Below are 19,970 nucleotides of genomic sequence, written 5' to 3'. Positions count from 1 at the left end.
AACGCCGGGACGGCCGTGGTTGCAGGAGGCGGCGGAGCTGCGCCATCCGGGAGCTCTGAAGCGGGGGGCCGCGGTGGGGAAGGCGCGGCTCGGGCCGCCATGGAGCGGCGGCGGCAGGAGCGGGAGGGCGACCACGGGCGGCGGCGGGGCGGCCGCGTCAGCGGGAGATGATCCCGGAGCAGCGTGGAGGCGGCGGGAGGCTGCCGGGGGGGGGGGGGGGGGCAGGCGGCGGCGCGGCCGGGGCGTGCAGCCGCTGGGGGCTGGGCTGGCTGCCGGCCCGGCGGGCAGGGGCGGTGCTGGCGGGAGGCGGCGCTGGAGCGGCGGCAGGCACGGCAGAGGCGGCGCTGGAGCGGCGGCAGGCACGGCAGAGGCGGCGCTGGAGCGGCGGCAGCCACGGCAGAGGCTGCAGACCCCGGTGTAGGCGCCGCGGCGCCGGCACGGGGGGGCTGGGCGGGCCGGGGCGCCCCAGTCCCAGCGCAAGCGGGGCCGTGCCGGGACCGGGGGATTGCACCCAAACGCCGGCAGGGACGGGGTCAGCCGTGGGCGTTTGCCCTGCGGCGGGGCCCGTGGGCAGCTCGGGGTGCGCTGCGTGCGCTTGGAACGCCGGGGGGGGGGGGGGCGGGCTCCCGCGGCAACGCGCGCTGGGGGCGCGGCGCGGCCGCGCCAGGCGCGCTCGGCACCGCAGACCCGGGAGCCGCGGGGAACGGCAAAGATGCAGCAGCGACGGGACTTGGGCCAGCACCGGCCCCGCTGGGTCGGCAAAGGGGGCGAGGGGGACGTGGGGGGGGCAGGAGCAGCCGCACTGGCAGCGGGGGGCGGGGCCGCGGTGACGGCGGTGGGCGGGATTGAGGGGCGGGGCCCGCGGTAGCCGGGAGCGGCGGGACGGCAAAGGCGGGGCTGGTGGGAGGGGCTAAAGGGGGCGGGGCGGCAGGGGCGAGCAGCCCCGCGGGTGCCGGAGCTGCGCGGTCCGACGGGGAGGGGGGGGGGGGCGTGTCCCGCTGGAGACTCGCGGCGGCGAGGGGCGGAGTCGCAGGAGGGGCGGGGCGGCTGCTGCGGGCACCCCCCGTGCGGCAAACACGGCTCAAGCCACGCCCTGGAGGCTGGGAGCAGCTCCCCGGCAGCCATGGCCGGCAGGAGATGCTATTAAAGTGCTTTAAACACCTCTGTCCCAAAAGTGTCTGCTAAACACGGCTGAACGGTCATTGGGGAAATTCCTTAAAATCCATTCTATGAGGTTTTCTTAACGCCTCTTGCGGTACTTTACGACAGTCGCGCTTTACGGCACACTTTACAGCATTTTACGACAGTCGCGATTTATGAAGCCTTTTGCGACAGTAGCGGTTTACGACAGTCGCGCTTTACGGCACCTTTTGCGACAGTCGCGCTTTACGGCACCTTATGCGACAGTCGCGCTTTACGGCACCTTTTGCGACAGTCGCGCTTTACGGCACCTTTTGCGACAGTTCTGCTTTACGGCACCTTTTACGACAGTCGCGCTTTACGGCACCTTTTGCGACAGTCGCGCTTTACGGCACCTTTTGCGACAGTCGCGCTTTACGGCACCTTTTACGACAGTCGCGCTTTACGGCACCTTTTACGACAGTTCTGCTTTACGGCACCTTTTACGACAGTTCTGCTTTACGGCACCTTTTGCGACAGTCGTGCTTTACGGCACCTTTTACGACAGTTCTGCTTTACGGCACCTTTTACGACAGTCGCGCTTTACGGCACCTTTTACGACAGTCGCGCTTTACGGCACCTTTTGCGACAGTTCTGCTTTACGGCACCTTTTACGACAGTTCTGCTTTACGGCACCTTTTACGACAGTTCTGCTTTACGGCACCTTTTGCGACAGTCGCGCTTTACGGCACCTTTTACGACAGTTCTGCTTTACGGCACCTTTTACGACAGTCGCGCTTTACGGCACCTTTTGCGACAGTCGCGCTTTACGGCACCTTTTACGACAGTTCTGCTTTACGGCACCTTTTACGACAGTCGGGTTTCACGACACCTTTTGCGACAGTCGTGCTTTACGGCACTACCTTTTATGGAACTTTTACAGTACTTTACAGCACTTTGCAGGTTTTATTTTGGTTTTCATTTATTTTTAATTAATTTTTTTTACTTTTTTATTTAATTTTTTTTAATTTTTTCTTTTTAAAGCTTTATATTTTATTTTTTTATTTTATGGGGTTTTTATTTTTATTTTTATTTTTTCTATTTTTAAAGCTTTTTAAAATTTTTTAAATTTTATGTTTTATTTTATTTATTTTTTAAATTTTTCTATTTTGAAAGCTTTTTAAAATTTTTTTTAAATTTTTTTTTATTTAATTTTTTAAATTTTTTCTCTTTAAAGCTTTTTATTTTATTTTTTAGGTTTTTTTAATTTTTTTTTAATTTTTCTCTTTTTAAAGCTTTTTATTTTATTTTTTAATTTTATTTTAAATTTAATTTATTTTTTTAATTTTTCTCTTTTTAAAGGTTTTTATTTTATTTTTTCATTTTATTTTTAATTTAATTCATTTTTTAAATTTTTCTCTTTTTAAAGCTTTTTATTTTATTTTTTAATTTTATGTTTTATTTAATTTTTATTTTTAATTTTTCTATTTTTAAAGTTTTTTTTTTTTTAATTTAATTTAATTTTTAGTTTTAATTTTTCTATTTTCAAAGATTTTTATTTTTTAAAATTTTATTTATTTTTTAATTTTTCTCTTTTTAAAGCTTTTTATTTTATTTTTAAATTTTATTTTTAATTTAATTAATTTTTAATTTTTTCTCTTTTTAAAGCTTTTTATTTTATTTTTTAATTTTATTTTTCATTTAATTCATTTTTTAAATTTTTCTCTTTTTAAAGCTTTTTATTTTATTTTATTTGGTGCTGTCCAGACCAACTCAAGCTGCTGATTGTGGTGGTGTATGAGGGTCTTGCATTACGGCACTACCTTTTATGGAACTTTTATGGCATTTTGCAGCACTTTACAGTTTTTATTTTGTTTTTCATTTATTTTAAATTAATTTTATTATTTTAATTTTATTTAATTTTTATTTTTAATTTTTCTATTTTTAAATCATTTTATTTTATTTGGTGCTGCCCAAACCTGCAGTAGTGCATTTTTATACTTTGTAATACTTTGAAGTAATTTTGTTTTGTATCCCCATATTTTTCCCAAATGGTTTATCCCAAACTGTACCCCCCTCCCTTTACCTGTGTTATCCCTCTCCCGGGATGAGATCATCCCCAAACGCCCACCCTGGCTCTCTGTCAATCACTCAGCCTCCCATCCCCTCCATGCAGAAGTTTCAGTCCAAGTGTTGAGTGATGAGCCAGAGGCCAGGGGTCAGCCCCCAAGCCTTGCCCCATACGCTGTCCTCTATGTTTATCCCCCAGCATCCATCCCTTAGGGTCACTGGTTGGTAGGATGTTATCTGCTTTTGGTTTCCACCTCCCTTTAAATGCAACCTTGGCACATCTCTCCGGGGCTCTCGGCAGGAGGCCCCCTGAGGTGCAGGAGCTCCTTTGGGACTCTTAATAAAGCCCTGGATTAACCCCTGCTAAGAGTCGGCCCTTTAACCAGATGTCTCTGGTGTCTATTCTGCTGCAAAGGCACCAGCCCAGGTGCCCTCAGTACCCTCGGGGCACACACAGAGAGTGTCTCCCCCCAGCCCAGGTGCCCTCAGCACCCTCAGGGCACAGAGAGTGTCTGCCCCCAGCCCAGGTGCCCTCAGCACCCTCAGGGCACACACAGAGAGTGTCTCCCCCCAGCCCAGGTGCCCTCAGTACCCTCAGGGCACACACAGAGAGTGTCTGCCCCCAGCCCAGGTGCCCTCAGCACCCTCGGGGCACAGACAGTGTCTCCCCCCAGCCCAGGTGCCCTCAGCACCCTCAGGGCACAGAGAGTGTCTCCCGGCTCTCGGCCGTGTCAGGGCTGCCCCCCCCGGTGTCTGCTGACTCAGGACCAGCCCAGGGTTACTGAGAGGCTCGCACAAACGCACTCGGCCGCTGATTGTGGTGGTGTTTGAGGGTCCTCCAGGACAAGGGAGGAGACGAGAATCTTGACTCCACCTTTCAGAAGGCTGAAATATTATTCTATGATCTCTATTATATTAAAAGAAAATGAGATATTAGAACTATACTAAAAGAGCAAGGAGACATCAGAAAGCTGGAAAGGAATGAATAATAAAAACCTGGGACTGCTCACAGCCCCAACGCAGCTGGACCATGATTGGTCATCAAGTAGAAACAATGCACAGGAGACCAATCCAAGATGCCCCTGTTGCTAAACCATCTCCAGCCCACACTCCACAGCCAGCAGATCGTTATTGGTTCCATTTCTGTTCTGAGGCTTCTCAGGAGAAAAATCCCAGCAAAAGGATTTTCATCAAACACGTCAGTGCCAGGTGATGGCACAGGCAGCATCAGCTGGCCGAGGTCGCTGTGTCATCCCTGCCAGCCCAGGTGTCACAGCAATGAGAGAGTTCACCCTGTGCTCACACAGCCCTGCCAAGGCTGCCAAAACAGAGCCGTGCCATGCATGCCAGTGTCTGCACGGCAGAGAGAGGACATGAAAAGCCATTGAGGAAGCTGCCACCTCCTCCCTGAGCTCTGCCCTGCAGGCCGGGTCATGGGCAGCCACTTTGGGAAGGCTGCATTTGCTGCCCATCAGCTGCTCTGTGTCTGACAGGAATTGAAATAGCCCAGCTTTGGGTTGGTGCTGAGCAGAGGGCAGTGAGGAGAAAGGGAGAAGGCTGTGCTGCAGGGCAGGTGGATCCAGGCAGAGCCAATTTGGGGAGCAATAATATACTATATATTATAATTTTATGTATGTATGTATTTGTTTTCTACATTTATGTTTACCACTATAATTTTATATTTATTTTTAAATTTATATTTATTTCTATTTTAAACTATATATTAGACCATATAAATTCATTAACCTAACACATCAGAACCACAAAAATACTGTACCCCCCAAAAACACCCCTAATAAACCCCCCTAAATAAACCCAAATAAACACCCCTAGTAAACCCCCCTAAATAAACCCAAATAAAAACCGCTGGTAAACCCCCCTAAATAAACCCAAATAAACCCCCAAAACCCCACAATAAACCAAATATATCCCCCTAACGAACCCAATTAACCCCCTAATAAAGCCTCTCCCACCCCTCTGGCTCTGGTGTCTCCCCTGCTGTGGGACTGAGGCCTTGCAAGGCTTTCAAGATAAAATCCATGGAAATTCCACCCAAATTTTGCACTGAAGGGAAGCTGCACATTCAGAGCCACATCCAGGACTCCTGACCTGGGATGGAGCCTGACCAGCAGAGACAGGAACAGCACCCCAGAGCCTTTGCCTTAGAACCAAGCTTCTGAGGGAAAATATAGGGAAAAAGAATGTGATTTTCAAGTATTGCCTCAGAGCTGATTTATTCCTGACATAAAACTAAACTCCACCATGATATGGACTTTTTCCATGCATATTCTAGATGGCAGTGTAAATCAACTGAGAATGCAGTCAGTAAAGTTGTTATTGCCAGCTCTAAAAATCCCACACCATAGAAAAGATTCAAAGAATTACTAATATTTCCTCTATTCATATGTGCTGTGCTTGAGCAGACACTCACAGGGAGGTTTTGAAATTCAGAACAGAGGCATTGTTTGGGGTAAAACAGCCCCAAATTCGGGGCATGGCAATTCACCTCTGCCCATTGATTGTTCTCCAGGGTTTGTGCCATTCAGGGATGGTGAGGAGCATCCCCTGCCCGTGCTGGAGCTGCTGCTGGGACAGCCAGGGCAGTGCCACAGGAGTGCCAGCCTGTGCCAAGGCAATGGGAGCGGTTTCCAGCCCCGAGGAGTTGTTTGGGTGAGGAAGGAAGCCTGGATTTGCATCAGGGATGTCTCAGTGCCAGCAGGAGTGGCTGCTGCACACCCAGCCCCAGCCCTGAGCCTGCTGGCACTGCCCTGAGCCTGGTGGCACTGCCCTGAGCTTGGTGGCACTGTCCTGAGCCTGGTGGCACTGCCCTGAGCCTGGTGGCACCGGGCTCCAGCCCTGCTGCACTGTCCCCGTGCCCCTGGTGACTCCCTGGTGACTCCCTGGTGACTCCCTGGTGACTCCCTGGTTACCATCTCAGCTCCATCTCCTCCTCCTCCTCCTCCTCCTCCTCCCGGCTCTAATCCTCGCAGACGGCGCCGAGCGCGAGCAGCCAACAGGAGCAGCTCTGTCTGTGCTGACCTGGGTAAGCAGAATTTTCTTTCCTTACGAGCCATTTGCTGTTCCTGCTCTCTCAGGGAAGCAGGTGGGGTCCCTGCTCACCTGCTTTGATTTAAATTGGATTTATCCTGTAGCAGGGAAACACCGGAGGACTGCTCCTTTGTAGTATCCTCCAGCACTCGTGTTGTGTTCAGTGATTTCATAGAAAGCTGTCTCTGACATTTTCCATCTGTAGTATTGTAGGGAATCTGGGATATTTCCAATGAAAATGGAGATTTTGCAAGTGTTCCCCAAGTTGGAATGGATGCTGTGGAGGGGGGATCCAGAGCTCTGACATGGGTTTGTTTTTAATGGCGAGCTCGTGGCTTTGGTTTCTTGTTCTTTTGTCCCTGAACACGGAGGCTGCCCTGGCACTTCATTCATTCATTCATTCATTCATTCATTTGTTCATTCACATGCAGATTTGCTTGCTTTGCTGTATATTTTTTTTTTTTAAATCAAAGCCCTTTGAATTTGTATTCCCCTTTTTCCCCTATAAACTTCTAATTGCAAAGGCAAAGCCCTGAAAGCTGCATGTCTGCTCCCCCTGCCCATGGAAGTTTGTCACGAGACCATTAATCATGACTTACAATCATCCTGCCAATGCAGAGCATCCATTCAGGAGCAGGGGCTGGCTGCAGATGGGTTTGTTGCTGTGGGATGGGGGAGCAGGACAGATTTCCTCAGAAAGATTTAAGCAAGGTCATGATAACACCCCTTGCACCCTGAGCAGCGTCGAGCTGGATCAGGCAGAGCAGAGCAGAGCTTGGCTCAGGCTGGAGGAGAGCCAGAGGTCAGACACTGATATCTGATAACACTTGTTTATTATCTTCTGGTATCACACTTGTTTATTATCTTCTGGTATCACACTTGTTTATTATCTTCTGTCCAGGGTATACACTCGGGTGCAGCCCTGCTTGTTGCTGTTTTTGTTATGATGGGGAAGGGGAAGCTCTGCAAATCAAAGCTGAGTTCTGCACTTCACTCTCAGCTCCAGAGGCTCTCACCTGCATGAGTTAATGAGCTTTTCCCTCTCAGCTCCAGAGGGTCTCACCTGCATGAGTTAATGAGCTTTTCAATCTCATTATGAAACCGTGGCACACCAGAGTGCTTGCAGTGCCAGGAGGTGAATGGGCACAAGGGCACCACAGCCCCTCGTGGGATCAGGGGTTAAAATCATGTGAATTATTGAAATAATTATATAAATCATGGGAATTCCAGGTGCCCCTGGCTGCCCTCTGTGTGCACCCCAGGGCTGGGATCTGTCCCCAGGCCCAGCTGGACGGGGTCAGGTGGGGCTGGCAGGGAAGGAGGGCACAGCAGGGCTGGGGTGGGCAGGGGGGCACAGAGCAGGGCAGGAATCTGCCAGTCCCAGCACCAGGGGTTTGCCCAGCTTCTGCCACGGTCCCACTGCTGGGGGAAGTTTCTCCAGCTGAGGGAGTCCATCCATAAACCCAGGGCTGGGCACTGGGAAGGGCACAGGGAAGAGCAGCTGGGGCTGCCCCTGGATCCCTGGCAGTGCCCAAGGCCAGGCTGGAGCAGCCTGGGACAGTGGAAGGCGCCCCTGCCATGGCAGGGGTGGCACTGGATTGGATTTAAGGTCCCTTCCCACCCAAACCAATCTGGGATTTTGGGATTGTTGCGCAGAGCTTGAATAAATAACAAAAGACAAACAAGAACTACATCAAGCATTGCATTGTGCCCAACTGCTGCAAAGTGCAACAGGTGACTCAGGCAGACTGAGACAAAGGTGAGCTCCCAGGGAATCCCCATCCTGCTGAGCCCATGATCCTGGCTGGGCTGAGAGGCCCCTGCGTTCTGCACCCACCCCTGGGCAAACTCCTGCCCTGGTACCAAGAGAGGAAAGCGCCCAGGGAAGGAGCAGAGTGGGCAAGGCTCCATCACCTGAGCCCTGCTGGGATCCAGGATGGTTGGGGACCTTAAAGGGACCATTCCCTTGCACCCCCTGCCATAGGCAGCCTTCCACCTCAGGAGCCCAGACATTCCCTCCTTTTGCTGCCAGAACAGCAGAGAGGTGAGGCCAGGCAGGAGATGGCTGAGCTGATTTGATTTGCTGCTGATGGCACAGGGAACCTGAGCAAGCAGGAGATCAGCCCCACGTGCAGGGCTGAGAGCTGCTCCTGCAGCCTGTCCCCAGCACAGCTGCCCCACCCCAGGGCCAGCAGGAGCAGCTCTGACACCAGCCCATGGTTCACAGACAGCGAGCACACCATGACCCTGCCTTCCCCTGGGAGCAAACTCCCTTTAAAACAGGGAACTTGTTGAATTCACAAGGAATTCAACATCAAAATACTCCAGGAATGGAGCTGAAATCAGCCAGGATTGAAGCCCTGGGCTTGGATGGGCTGAATTGTCAGGAGTGAGTGTCCATCAGCCCTGTCCCAGGGCTGGGCACTGTCACCTCTGCCTGGGGCAGGAGGCTCTCCCTGCCCTGTTCCCTCTGTCCCATCCCAACCAGGACGTGCTCCAGCACAGAGCCCAAAATGCCACTGGTCCCCAGGGCCAGGCTGACCTACTTGGGGATTTTATTCTCTTTTTTCACCTCATATTCTGTGGCTGGCAGCAGCCAGGGACAGGAATGGAGGGCTCCTCTCAGTTTTCCCTGTCACTGAGCACCACCCTGCCAGCCCTGATATTTATTTAGAGTGGATAAAACTCACCTGCCATCACCAGCTGAATGTCTCTGCCCACAAATTCTTTTTCTGTGATATTCCAGATCTGTAGATTTGGAATGGGCAGGTGACTGCAAAGAAAACATTATTTAGGGACTTAAAGTAATTGGCAGAAAGTTTTCTACTGATTGATCAGCGTTTTTGTGAAGGACTTTTGACCTTCTCTGATTCCAAACAGCAAGGCTGGGCTCTGGAAGGAGCTGGTGTCTGTGACTTACACAGGCATCAGAAACCAAGAGGTAAATAAAGGTCAAGTTCATGAGGCCTTTGGTTATTTTATGGACTGAAAGCTTCAGCTGTTTACAATTGAGTCAATCTTGGTTTCAATAATGTTAAATTAACCTTTAAAAATTGTGTCAAGGAGCTGAAAACCCTGCAAACGTGCTAATTAAGGAGATAAAGTAGGTTCAGGAAGAATCCAATATCTAAGCAGCCTCTCATGAAAAAAGACCTTTCAGCTTCTTCTCTGCTTGAATACTTCTGCCTTTTCCAAATGGGGTAAAAAACATCCAGGAGAGCTTTTGCTTTGCCTTCTGAAGGCTCAGCTGTGTCCCACAGCCCTTGGCTCCCCTCCTGCCCTGGGCAGGGGATGCTCCACATATCCAGGGATGCTCCCCTCTCCCAGGGATGCTCCCCATATACCCAGGGATGCTCCCCACATATCCAGGGATGCTCTCCATACAACCAGAGATGCTCCCCACACACCCAGGGATGCTTCCCACACTCCCAGGGATGCTCCACACACCCAGGGATGCTCCCCAATCCCAGGGATGCTCCCCACACACCCAGGGATGCTCCCTGCTGCCCAGGGTCACTTTTATATCAGTTTTTCCCCTGTCTCCAGGTCCCTCTCTCAGGTTCCAGTGTCCCTCCAGTCCCCAGACTCCATCCCATGATGAGTTCTGAGGGTTTGGGGAGCATTTCACAGCTCCCAGGCCTTGGCCAGCTCTGACCCCAGCTGTGACTGGGGGGTCCTGAGCTCCCTGCAAGCACAGACTGCCAGTGACCTCTCCTCCTCCTCCTCCTCCTCTTCCTCCCAGCGTTCCTGCTTCCACTCTGGAGGAGATGGGGCGCAAGGAGGAGGAAGGCAGCGGCTCCTGGAAGAAGCAGACGAGCAACATCCGCAAAACCTTCATCTTCATGGAGGCCCTGGGCTCGTGAGTACCAGCAGAGGCTGCTGTCCCTGTGTCCCTGGGCAGGAGCAGCCCCAGCCCCTCCTGGCTCCCTCCTGGCCCTGCTCAGAGTCCCCGGACTGGCTGCTCTGGGACAGGCAGGAGCAGGTCAGGGGTGCCCAGGCTGCTGCTGCTGCTGCTCCTGGCTCGCCCTCCCCAAACAGCAGCAGAGTCCCCAGCCCCTGGCCACCCTCCAGATGCCCCTGCCCTCCCTCCAGGTGCCCCCTGCCCTCCCTCCAGGTGCCTCTGCCCTCCCTGCAGCCCCCTGCCCTCCCTGCAGCCCCTCTGATCCTGAAGGGGAAGGATCCCTCTCTTGCAGGGAAGGTTTTTGCCCCACTCCCGCAGCAAGGTCAGGGCTGGCACGGCAGAGCACGACAATAACAAGTTGTATATTTAGCTCAGGAGCCCTGACTCAGTTGGGGAATGAAACAAAAACAAGGATGTTGGAGTTGTACAATCCTTCCCTGTGCGTTAACAGCTTCATTTGCCTATTCATGGGGATGAGACAACAAAACATTGCCAAGGTTGTGGGGGAGGAATTGAATTACCTCCACCAGCAAGTTCTGTCATGGACAAATTTTCTGTGACTTCTGAGCCCACGAGAAAGCTCCCAAAGAAGCAGCTCCTCCAAATTCTGAGCCTTGTCAGCCTCAGAGATTAATTGAATTATCCAGCAGCTTTCGCTAAGGGAATGAGGTTAGAAAAAGCTTTGTTCTCTCCTAGCCCACTTGTTGATTCATCATTTTTAATAAGGAGCATAATTATTATAAACTGTTTGGGACAGAGATGTAGAACAGATGCCCCAGCAGCTGATTTGTAGGTTGTTCATTTCCTACTATTGCTTTAATAGGAAAATTTAGCATTAGAAATTGGGATTTTTCCCACGTGCATCGCTCCAGCTCTCTGAAGAATTGAAATGAAGATCTGGGACTTAAAACCACCTCAAAGTTGTTTTCACTTTCCCCCAGGCTCCAGAGCACTGCCCTTCCTTGCCCTGAGACTCACAGCAAGTCCCATTTAAGGCCCCCAATTAAGGAGCTGGATCATTAAGGTTTGATGAGGATTAGTGGGGACTGGCCCGGTGTCACTGTCACTGCCCCAGCCTCGTGCTCAGCTCCAGGACAAAGCTGGATTGGGGTTTTAGGCAGGTTATAAATACCTGCTGCTGCTGCTGGGGGGGAGCAGACACTCACTGTCACTTTGTCCCCACGGGGACACGGGGACAGCAGCAGGAGAACAAGCAGAGCCTGAATTTAAAGATTAACTGGGCTTCTCCTGCTGCTTTGCATTTTGGACCTGCAGAACGCTGGGTGGCACAGCCCAAACCGCAGCTCCCTCCTGCACTGTGCACAATTAACATTTTGTCTACAGAAAAAAAAACTTGTGGGGTTTTATTCACATTGCATAACCTTGCCTTGAGCACCCTGAGTTTGGGGCTGCTCCAGTACAGTGCCAGCTTTAGAATCAGCACCCACATGAAGTTCCACCACAGTGTTTTCTGTGCTGTTTCCCCTCTCTGCCAGTCCCCCCTGTGCCCCTGACGTGCAGCCTCTCCCCCTCTCTGCAGAGGTGCCTTCTCAGAAGTTTTCCTGGTGAAGCAGAAGAGCACTGGCAAGCTCTTTGCTCTGAAATGCATCAAGAAGTCTCCTCTCAACAGGGACAGCAGCCTGGAGAATGAAATAGCAGTGCTGAAAAAGTGAGTGTGACACTCCAAGGAGCCTTCCTGCTGTGCTGGGGGCTTTAAATGAAGGGTCTGGCCCCCACGATGGGGCCTGGTGCTCCAAAAGGAAGGGGATGGGCATCAGTGATCCTGTGCCGTGCAGGGGGAGGGACAGCAGCCCCAGAACCCCCAGTGAACTCTCCCTGGTGATTAAAGCAAGATGACTGCTGGGTTTTCCCCCCTCTGCCCTTGCCAGGATTTGTTTCTGACCCACGTTTCCCTTTGCAGGATAAAGCACGAAAACATTGTGACTTTGGAGGATATTTATGAGAGCACAACCCACTTCTACCTGGTCATGCAGCTGTGAGTACCAGCAGAGCCATTCTTTGGGGCCACACAGAGGGACAGGGCAGGAGCAGGGCATGTGTGGGGTGTCAGCACCAACCTGGGCACTCCCCACATCCCCTTCTGAACCATGGTTTGGATCCATTGTTGCAAATTAACTCCTGACAGTTTAGCAGGGCAGAGACAGAAGTATTTCTAACTAAAGCTGTGCCACGCAGGGTTTCTAGAAATGGAATGGGCACCGTGTCAGCAGCAGGGAACAGCTCTGAGCACCCTGTGCTGCTGCTTGACTGCAGGTTCAGTGCAGAACAAAACCCTCCACCACTGCTGGGGGGAGCCTGAGGCAGGGCTGGGTACCTGGGTACCAGCCCTGTGATGGTGTGCACAGGGGTCCCAGGGTGAGGGAAGGGATGAGGATCTGACTCCATGGTTCACAAGGCTGATTTATTATTTTATGATATATATTACATTAAAACTGTACTAAAAGAATAGAAGAAAGGATTTCATCAGAAGGCTGGCTAAGAATGGAATAGGAAGGAATGATAACAAAGGTTTGTGGCTCAGCTCTCTGTCTGAGCCAGCTGATTGTGATTGGCCATTAATTAGAAACAACCACATGAGCCCAATCCCAGATGCACCTGTTGCATTCCACAGCAGCAGATAACCATTGTTTGCATTGTGTTCCTGAAGCCTCTCAGCTTCTCAGGAGGAACAATCCCAAGGAAAGGATTTTCCATAAGAGATGTCTGTGACACTGGCCCAGCAGGACTTGCCTCAGAGCTCCCCCAAGGTGCCCAGGTGTGCCAGCAATCCCCACTGGCAGCCTGGCATTGCACCCAGGAGCTCCCATCAGCCTCAGCCTCCCAAAAGCTGCTGAGGAAGGAGCAGAAACTCAGCCGAGCTCACGCAGAAGCTCTGTTTGTGTTTACTGCAGTCCTTTTCTCTCCACAGGGTGTCGGGGGGAGAGCTGTTTGACAGGATCCTGGAGAGGGGAGTGTACACGGAGAAGGACGCCAGCCTGGTGATCCACCAGGTGCTGACAGCGGTCAAATACCTGCATGAGAACGGCATCGTGCACCGGGACCTCAAGGTGAGCCCTGCCTGTGCGCCTCGCCTGCTCTGCCCCAGCCCCTCCTGCTCCTCCATCACTGCCATGTTTTATGAAAAATCCCTTTGCCAGGATTGTTCTTCTGAGAAGCCTCAGAAAAGAAATGTAAACAATAATTATTTGATGGTGGTTTGGGGGTTGCTTACCAACAGGTGTATTTTTGATTGGTTCCATGTGAATTGTTTTTAATTAATGATTAATTCTAGTTTAGTTGTGTCGGGACTCTGGTCAGTCACGAGTTTTTTAATATAATTTCTTTTTTAGCTCTCTGGTTTTTTTTTAGTATAGTTTAGTATAGTTTAGTATAGTTTAGTATAGTCTTTTTTTTTTTTAGTATAGTTTTAGTGTGTAATTTTCTTTCAATATAATATTATAAAATAATAAATCAGCCTTCTGAGAACTTGGAGTCAATTCTCATCTCTCACCTCATCCTGGGGGCCTCACAACACCACCACAACAATTGGTAACCACACTCCTCTTTTCCATTTTCCTGCCCCAAACGTGTCCCCAGCCTGAGAACCTGCTGTACCTCACCCCTGAGGAGAACTCCAAAATCATGATCACGGATTTCGGCCTGTCGAAAATGGAGCAGAACGGGATCATGTCCACGGCCTGTGGGACCCCAGGATACGTGGGTGAGCCAGGGGCAGGAGTGGTGGTGGAGCTCCTGGAGAAAGGGTTGTGCACAACCAGGACATGCCTGGAAGAGGGACAGACACACATCAATGCATTGGTAACAACATGGGGCTCACAAATGCCCTGCACAGACCCTCTAAATGAATGTAGGGGCTGAAAAATCTCTATGTTTTAAAAATGCAAAGAAAAGGGTAATTTTAAGGGCAATATATTTATTGAAAAGAAAAAAAATTATTTTAATGCAATGGGATTTTATTTAATTCCCACCAGACTGCACTGGCTGGATCAGCTCTGTGGTTAAACCTCAGCATGCAGGCAGAGACTGTCTGTGGTTCTTTCTCTATAATGGCATAAAAAAGATCCAAAAGCAGCAGACCAATTCAGCTGGGAGATGGGGCTGTTCCTGGCTGAACCTCCTGCTTCCCCCAGTGCTGGATAATCCATTATTGCTCAGAGCTGCCCTTTGCTTTGTTGTCCTGCAGCCCCCGAGGTGCTGGCCCAGAAGCCCTACAGCAAAGCCGTGGACTGCTGGTCCATTGGGGTCATCACCTACATCCTGTGAGTACCAGCAGGCAGCAGCAGCCTGCTCCTTTTCCTTCTGCCTGGGTTTGGGAACTCACTCCTTTTCCTTTGCCCTGGGTTTGGGAACTCACTCCTGCTCCTTTTCCTTTGCCCTGGGTTTGGGAACTCACTCCTGCTCCTTTTCCTTTGCCCTGGGTTTGGGAACTCACTCCTGCTCCTTTTCCTTTGCCCTGGGTTTGGGAACTCACTCCTGCTCCTTTTCCTTCTCCCTGGGTTTGGGAACTCACTCCTTTTCCTTCTCCCTGGGTTTGGGAACTCGCTCCTGCTCCTTTTCCTTCTCCCTGGCTTTGGGAACTCACTCCTGCTCCTTTTCCTTCTCCCTGGGTTTGGGAACTCACTCCTTTTCCTTTGCCTTTTCCTTTTCCTTTGCCCTGGGTTTGGGAACTCTCCCAGCTCTGCAGAGCGAGGACAAGGCCAGCCCTCTCCTTTCTCTGTGGAGCACTGCACCGAATTCCTCCCAAACCCAGAAATTAAGGGGATGTGGGGAATCGAGCATGAGAGAGGAGATGACAGGAATCCCATTTGCTCTGCCTGTGCCTCATCCTCTGCTTTGTTTTTCTCCAGTTCCCTACAAAAACCATTCCATCTTCCCGGGGACTTTTTGTTTCGTTTCCTCCCACACTCTCAGCTCGGTACCAGCTGCGGCTTTGTCCTCTCGCTGCTGCTGCTGCAGGGGAGTTTTTAACTCTTTTGTGCAGCTTTGCTGATCCCCTGAGCAGGGAGGGGACAGAGCAGCTCCTCGTCATCACTGTCACTCCTGGCTTGGGGGCCCACTCTGGGCTGTGTGTGGAGGAGCCTGTGCCCACTCTGAGCTGGCACTGAAGGGCCCCTGTGTCTCTGCTCTGCCCCAGGCTCTGTGGGTACCCTCCTTTCTACGAGGAAACCGAGTCCAAACTCTTCGAGAAGATCAAGGAAGGCTACTACGAGTTTGAGTCTCCGTTTTGGGATGATATCTCCGAGTCAGGTAATGAAGGGATGGCACCGGATCAGCTTTGAGGCTCCTTCCAACCCCAACCATCCTGGGATTCTGTAAGAACAGAAGCTCTGGGGTTTTTTTCCCCATTTTTTTCCTCTGTCCTGTCAGCCACCACTTCACCAGCCCAAGCTGCTGGTGGAGCTCACCGCAGGCAGCATCCTCACGGCTTATTTCAACATCAATCTTTTATACAAACAAACAAACCTAGCAGGGGGTGTGCTGGGGTTTAATAACAAACATCACAATCCTTCCTGAGGAAAAAAACAAAGGGAAAAAAAAGGGGGGAGATGTAAGAGCTCTTCAGGGCAACTTCTAAACCTGCTCAGTTTCACTTCATGGTTTCTAGAGTTATTTTTGAATTAGAGTTGAGTTTATTTTGAGTTCAGTTTGAGTTAGAGTTGAATTGCAGAATTCAACTGCAATTCACACAATCTAAGAGTGAAGTTTGGTACACCCAGAGTTGATATTTTTTCATCTGGAGCCTGTCACTATAAGAATCTTCCTTTCCTGGAGTAATCACAGAATTATTAAGGTTGGAAAAGGTCTACAAGTCCAGCCTTTGGCTGAATCCCACCAAGCCACATCACCAAGTGCCATCTCTCATTTTCTGAGCGCTTCCAGGATGATGACTCCACCACTGCCCTGGCCAGCCCCTCCCAGTGCCCAACCACTCTTTCAGTGAAGGAATATTCCCCAAAATCCCCTGAACATCCCCTGGTGCAGCCACACAGGCCCCTTCTCCTCGGGGCTGACCTCTGTGCTGTTCCCCCAGCAGCATTCCCCGTGTTCTGCTGGGATCAGCTCTGGAAGAAGGAGCCAATAACGAGGCAATAACCCCTGTCTGCTTTTCCCCTTTCCCAAACAGCCAAGGACTTCATCCGGCACCTCCTGGAGAAGAACCCGAGTGCGAGGTTCACCTGCGAGGAGGCCCTGAGGCACCCGTGGTGAGCTGGGGGTGCCCCGGGGTCACCCTGCGTGCTCACTGTGCTCTGTGGGAGCAGGGAACAGGAGTGTCCCCACCACAGGAGTGTCCCCCACCCCATCATTAACGTCATTAACGTCATTAACATCGTTATCGTCATTATCGTCATTATCGTCACCGCCTCCCCCGCACCGCCGGGCCTGCTCCTTCTTGTGTGCACAGAAAGCAAACCATGAATAATTAAAGATGCAATTTGTGCATATTTGCCTCCACAAACAGAGGCAGAGGAGAAATCCCACCCTGAGCTTTCCCAGGCTTTGAAGTGTGTGTTTGTGTTACATTTTGTTGCTGTTTTTCCTTTGGGTTTAATTATTGCTGATTGAACGTACAAAGCAGTTCGGTGCCTGCAGAATGTGGAATGCCTTACAAATGCCATCTGCCTACGAGCCCATTTTCTTCTCTTCCATCTGCAGGATTAATGGAAATACAGCCCTTCACCGTGACATCTACCCATCTGTCAGCGCTCAGATCCAGAAAAACTTTGCAAAGAGCAAGTGGAGGGTAAGTGGCTGCTGCTGGAGCCCCGAGCCATTTCACCAGCAAACACCAGTGGCTGTCAGCCAGCACTGAGCAGGGCTTCACTGGCAGGGTGAGCACCTAAACCCTGGGATCCTCCAAAGCTGGGGTTGCCTGCAGTCCATGTTTGCAGGGTGATGGCAGCAATATTCCCCCGGTGAGATTCACCACAACCATGGAGCAGAGCCAGGGGGTCATTTCCAGCTGTGTTCCTGGGCTGGCAGCAGCTCTGAGCCCCAAACACACCAGCAGCCTGCAGCCCATGAAAGGTGGTGTTTGTGGCAGGAATGTGCCCATCCCAAACAGCCGGTGCTGGGGGGGGACAGCGTGTCCTGGCATCCCCAGCTGCTCACAGGGCTTTTGTCTCCCTCCCCAGCAAGCCTTCAACGCCGCGGCCGTCGTGCACCACATGAGGAAGCTGCACATGAGCGGCCACGGGGCAGCCGAGGGCTCTGTCCCTGCCCCAGAGACCTCTGAGCCCCCCAGGCCCAGCAGCCCCACGGGGACCCCCCCGCCAGCAGCGCCCAGCGACGACAAGGACACAGCTCAGGGCCCCTCTCAGGGGCACCCAAACCCACCCAGGCCCCCTCAGCTCCAGCAGGACACGGAAATGGGGGAGGAAAAGCTGCCAAACCCCCCACAGGAGGGACCCCTGCTTGGGGACAGCAGCCTGGCCCTGCCAGACACCCCCAGCCTGGTCCTGCCAGACACCCCCAGCCCCCCAGAGGAGGGACCCCTGCCCAGGGACACCCCCAGCCCCCCAGAGGAGGCACCTCTGCCCAGGGACAGCAGCCTGGCCCTGCCAGACAGCCACAGCCCCCCGGGCAGGAGCTCCTGTGGCTGCAGCCCCTCCTGTGTGGGCCACGAGAGGACCAAGGCATCCTCCTGCTCCGAGACAGTGCTGCTCAAAAAGTCTTCAAAATCCCAGTAAGTATCCAGGTCCTTGCATGAACTCCCAGCAAATGCAATGGGAATGGAGATGCAGGAGTGGAGGAGAAGGGGAGGGATGAGCCAGTGCTCGGTTTGGCTGGAAGCTGTGCCCAGCCCAGGCTCTGCTGGGTGTCCCAGCACGGGTGAGCAGGGTGCCCAGGCTGGGTGGCACAGCCCCCATGCACTGGAGCACAGCTGCATTTCCACAGGAGTGGCTCAGGGAGACCAGACCCTGCCTTGGCTGCAGGGACTGCACCCACCCTGCTCTGACAGCTGATGTTCTGTACATTGGCACCACAACTCCCCTACAGAACGATCCTAAATAATTGCAATTTCTCTTCTTTCTATTCCCTTTCAGCCATTTCAAGTCAGAGGTTCTTGTTCCAGTGAAAACCAGTAAACACTCATCTCACTGTGGCACTGGGCAAACTGGAGTTTGTTTGATCATGTGATGGAGGCAGCCACGTGGGCAGAGGTGAGTGCCCTGCAATCCAATCCTCAGCTGCTCCTAATTAATCCAATTAGGGCAGGCAAAAGGGAAAGGCAGAAATAGCACAGTGACTGTACACGAAATAAACAAAGGCAGGGTTTTTGCAAGAGAAAAAGCCCTTCACCAAGCACCTCTCCAGCCATGACTCAGCTCTCAGCTCCCACCAGGGCCAGGCCCCTGACTCTCAATCCACCTTGTACATCCCAAAGAGGCTGCCCAGGAACCTGAGAGAGCAGCCAAGCTTGGGTTTGTCACACCAAACTCTGCACTGATTCATGGGAAAAAGTTATTGAGCTTTTAATAACTTTTAATGTTATTAATTAATGGGAAAAACACCAATGCAAACCTGTCCCTCAGCTGGGATTGGGCTCTTCAGCCGGGTCTCAGCTGGGGCCATGAGCAAAGGGCTCAGCACGGGCAGCTCCTCTCTTTGCCAGGTTTGGCCCAGGCAGGCTTGAATGTCTTTGTGAGCAGGGCCCAGAGAGGCTCATTTTGTAAAGCAGAGTAAAACAATGCAGTTGGATCCTGTTTGACCACAGCTTGGCTCAGCCCTGCCGTCATCTGCACCGCTCTCTGTGTGAGCAGTGAGCAGCTTTGCTCTGCTCTGAGCAATGTCCCCAAGGTGAGCTCCTGCTGGCACAGCTCTCCTCTAAAGCCACATCAAGAGAGCTCCCTCCTCCCATGTCCTGTGCCAGTCTCTGCTGTTGAGGCTGTTTGATCAGCACAAGCACAGCAGATTAACAGCACAGACAAACGCAGCTGGAGCCACTGCAGCCTCTGGAGAGGCCAATTCCAGCAGTCAGAGCTGTGACAGCCCTTTGTGAGAGCCACAAGGGGACCCGAGCTACCCCTGCCCCGGCGCGGCTCATTAGGGACACAAAGCCCAGTCCTCACCTGGAATTCTCTCTCTTGCAGGACCAGAAGGGCTCTTTGACTCTTTTCTGCACCTCAGAGCCGGCAGTGTGAGCAGAAAGGAGGCTGTGCCCTGCCAGCAGCTCTGGAGAGCAGTGACCAGCTGGGTCAGGGGCACAGCAGCGCCAGGATCCGTCCCTGCAGGCAGCTCGGGCTGTTTCTGGATCGTTCCAGCCGGGAGGAGGCGAGGGAAGGTCTGAGGCTCCTGCTCCCACACCCAGTGTCCATTCTCTTAGGGCATCATCAGCTTGTGTTTCCTGCACCCTGTTTAGCTGTCAATGCACCAAGGCCCTGCACAGCATCAGCCCCACAAACCAAAGCCATGCAGAGCTTCCCTCCCAGGGCAGCTCCCTTGTTTCTACAGCCCTCACCCTCTCCTCTCCTCGGGCTTGGTTAGTCCAGGCCTTGGCACTCTGGAGTTCAGCTGCCCAGCCCTCAGTGCAGCTGCAACAGGAGAGAGAACCTGCTAGAAACCTCCCTGTGTGTGACAATGCCACAGCAAGGTCTGAGCTCCCCTTCCAAGGCTGTCATTGCACAATGAACACTTGCTTAATAAAGCTGAGATTTGTTTTGTAAAGGGCCTCTTGGTTATTCATAGAAATCCAACATGGAAATGGGCTGTTAAGTCCCTCTTAAAGCTTTCCCTGTACATCCCAGACCTGCCCCCACTGCTGTTTTTCTGGCACAATGTTCTGTGGAAAATAAGCAGACTGTGGCAGAAA

General features: G+C 52.0%; 1 protein-coding gene across 3 annotated transcripts; it reads left to right on the top strand.

Moving 5' to 3' along the window:
• Window positions 1–240: 240 nt before the first annotated feature.
• On the top strand, window positions 241–19,825 carry CAMK1G (calcium/calmodulin dependent protein kinase IG). Of its 3 annotated transcripts, none has more exons than XM_077190479.1 (14): window positions 241–417; window positions 5,720–6,232; window positions 9,980–10,096; window positions 11,679–11,807; window positions 12,060–12,134; window positions 13,068–13,206; window positions 13,736–13,859; window positions 14,343–14,418; window positions 15,294–15,406; window positions 16,284–16,362; window positions 16,814–16,901; window positions 17,293–17,843; window positions 18,205–18,321; window positions 19,252–19,825. In XM_077190479.1, exons 3-13 carry the CDS (start codon window positions 10,005–10,007, stop codon window positions 18,296–18,298), a joined length of 1,560 nt encoding a protein of 519 aa, XP_077046594.1. In that variant the 5' UTR covers window positions 241–417; window positions 5,720–6,232; window positions 9,980–10,004; the 3' UTR covers window positions 18,299–18,321; window positions 19,252–19,825. The 3 variants fall into 3 exon arrangements, with proteins under 3 accessions (XP_077046594.1, XP_054504660.2, XP_077046593.1); XM_054648685.2 differs by lacking the exon at window positions 241–417 and having other exon boundaries at window positions 3,817–5,859; window positions 6,128–6,232; XM_077190478.1 differs by lacking the exon at window positions 241–417 and having other exon boundaries at window positions 3,817–6,232.
• The last annotated feature ends 145 nt before the right edge of the window (window positions 19,826–19,970 follow it).

Source organism: Agelaius phoeniceus, chromosome 25 (genome assembly GCF_051311805.1).
Source record: "Agelaius phoeniceus isolate bAgePho1 chromosome 25, bAgePho1.hap1, whole genome shotgun sequence".
Classification (NCBI taxonomy): Eukaryota; Metazoa; Chordata; class Aves; order Passeriformes; family Icteridae; genus Agelaius; species Agelaius phoeniceus.
This window is presented reverse-complemented; position numbering and strand designations above follow the sequence as displayed.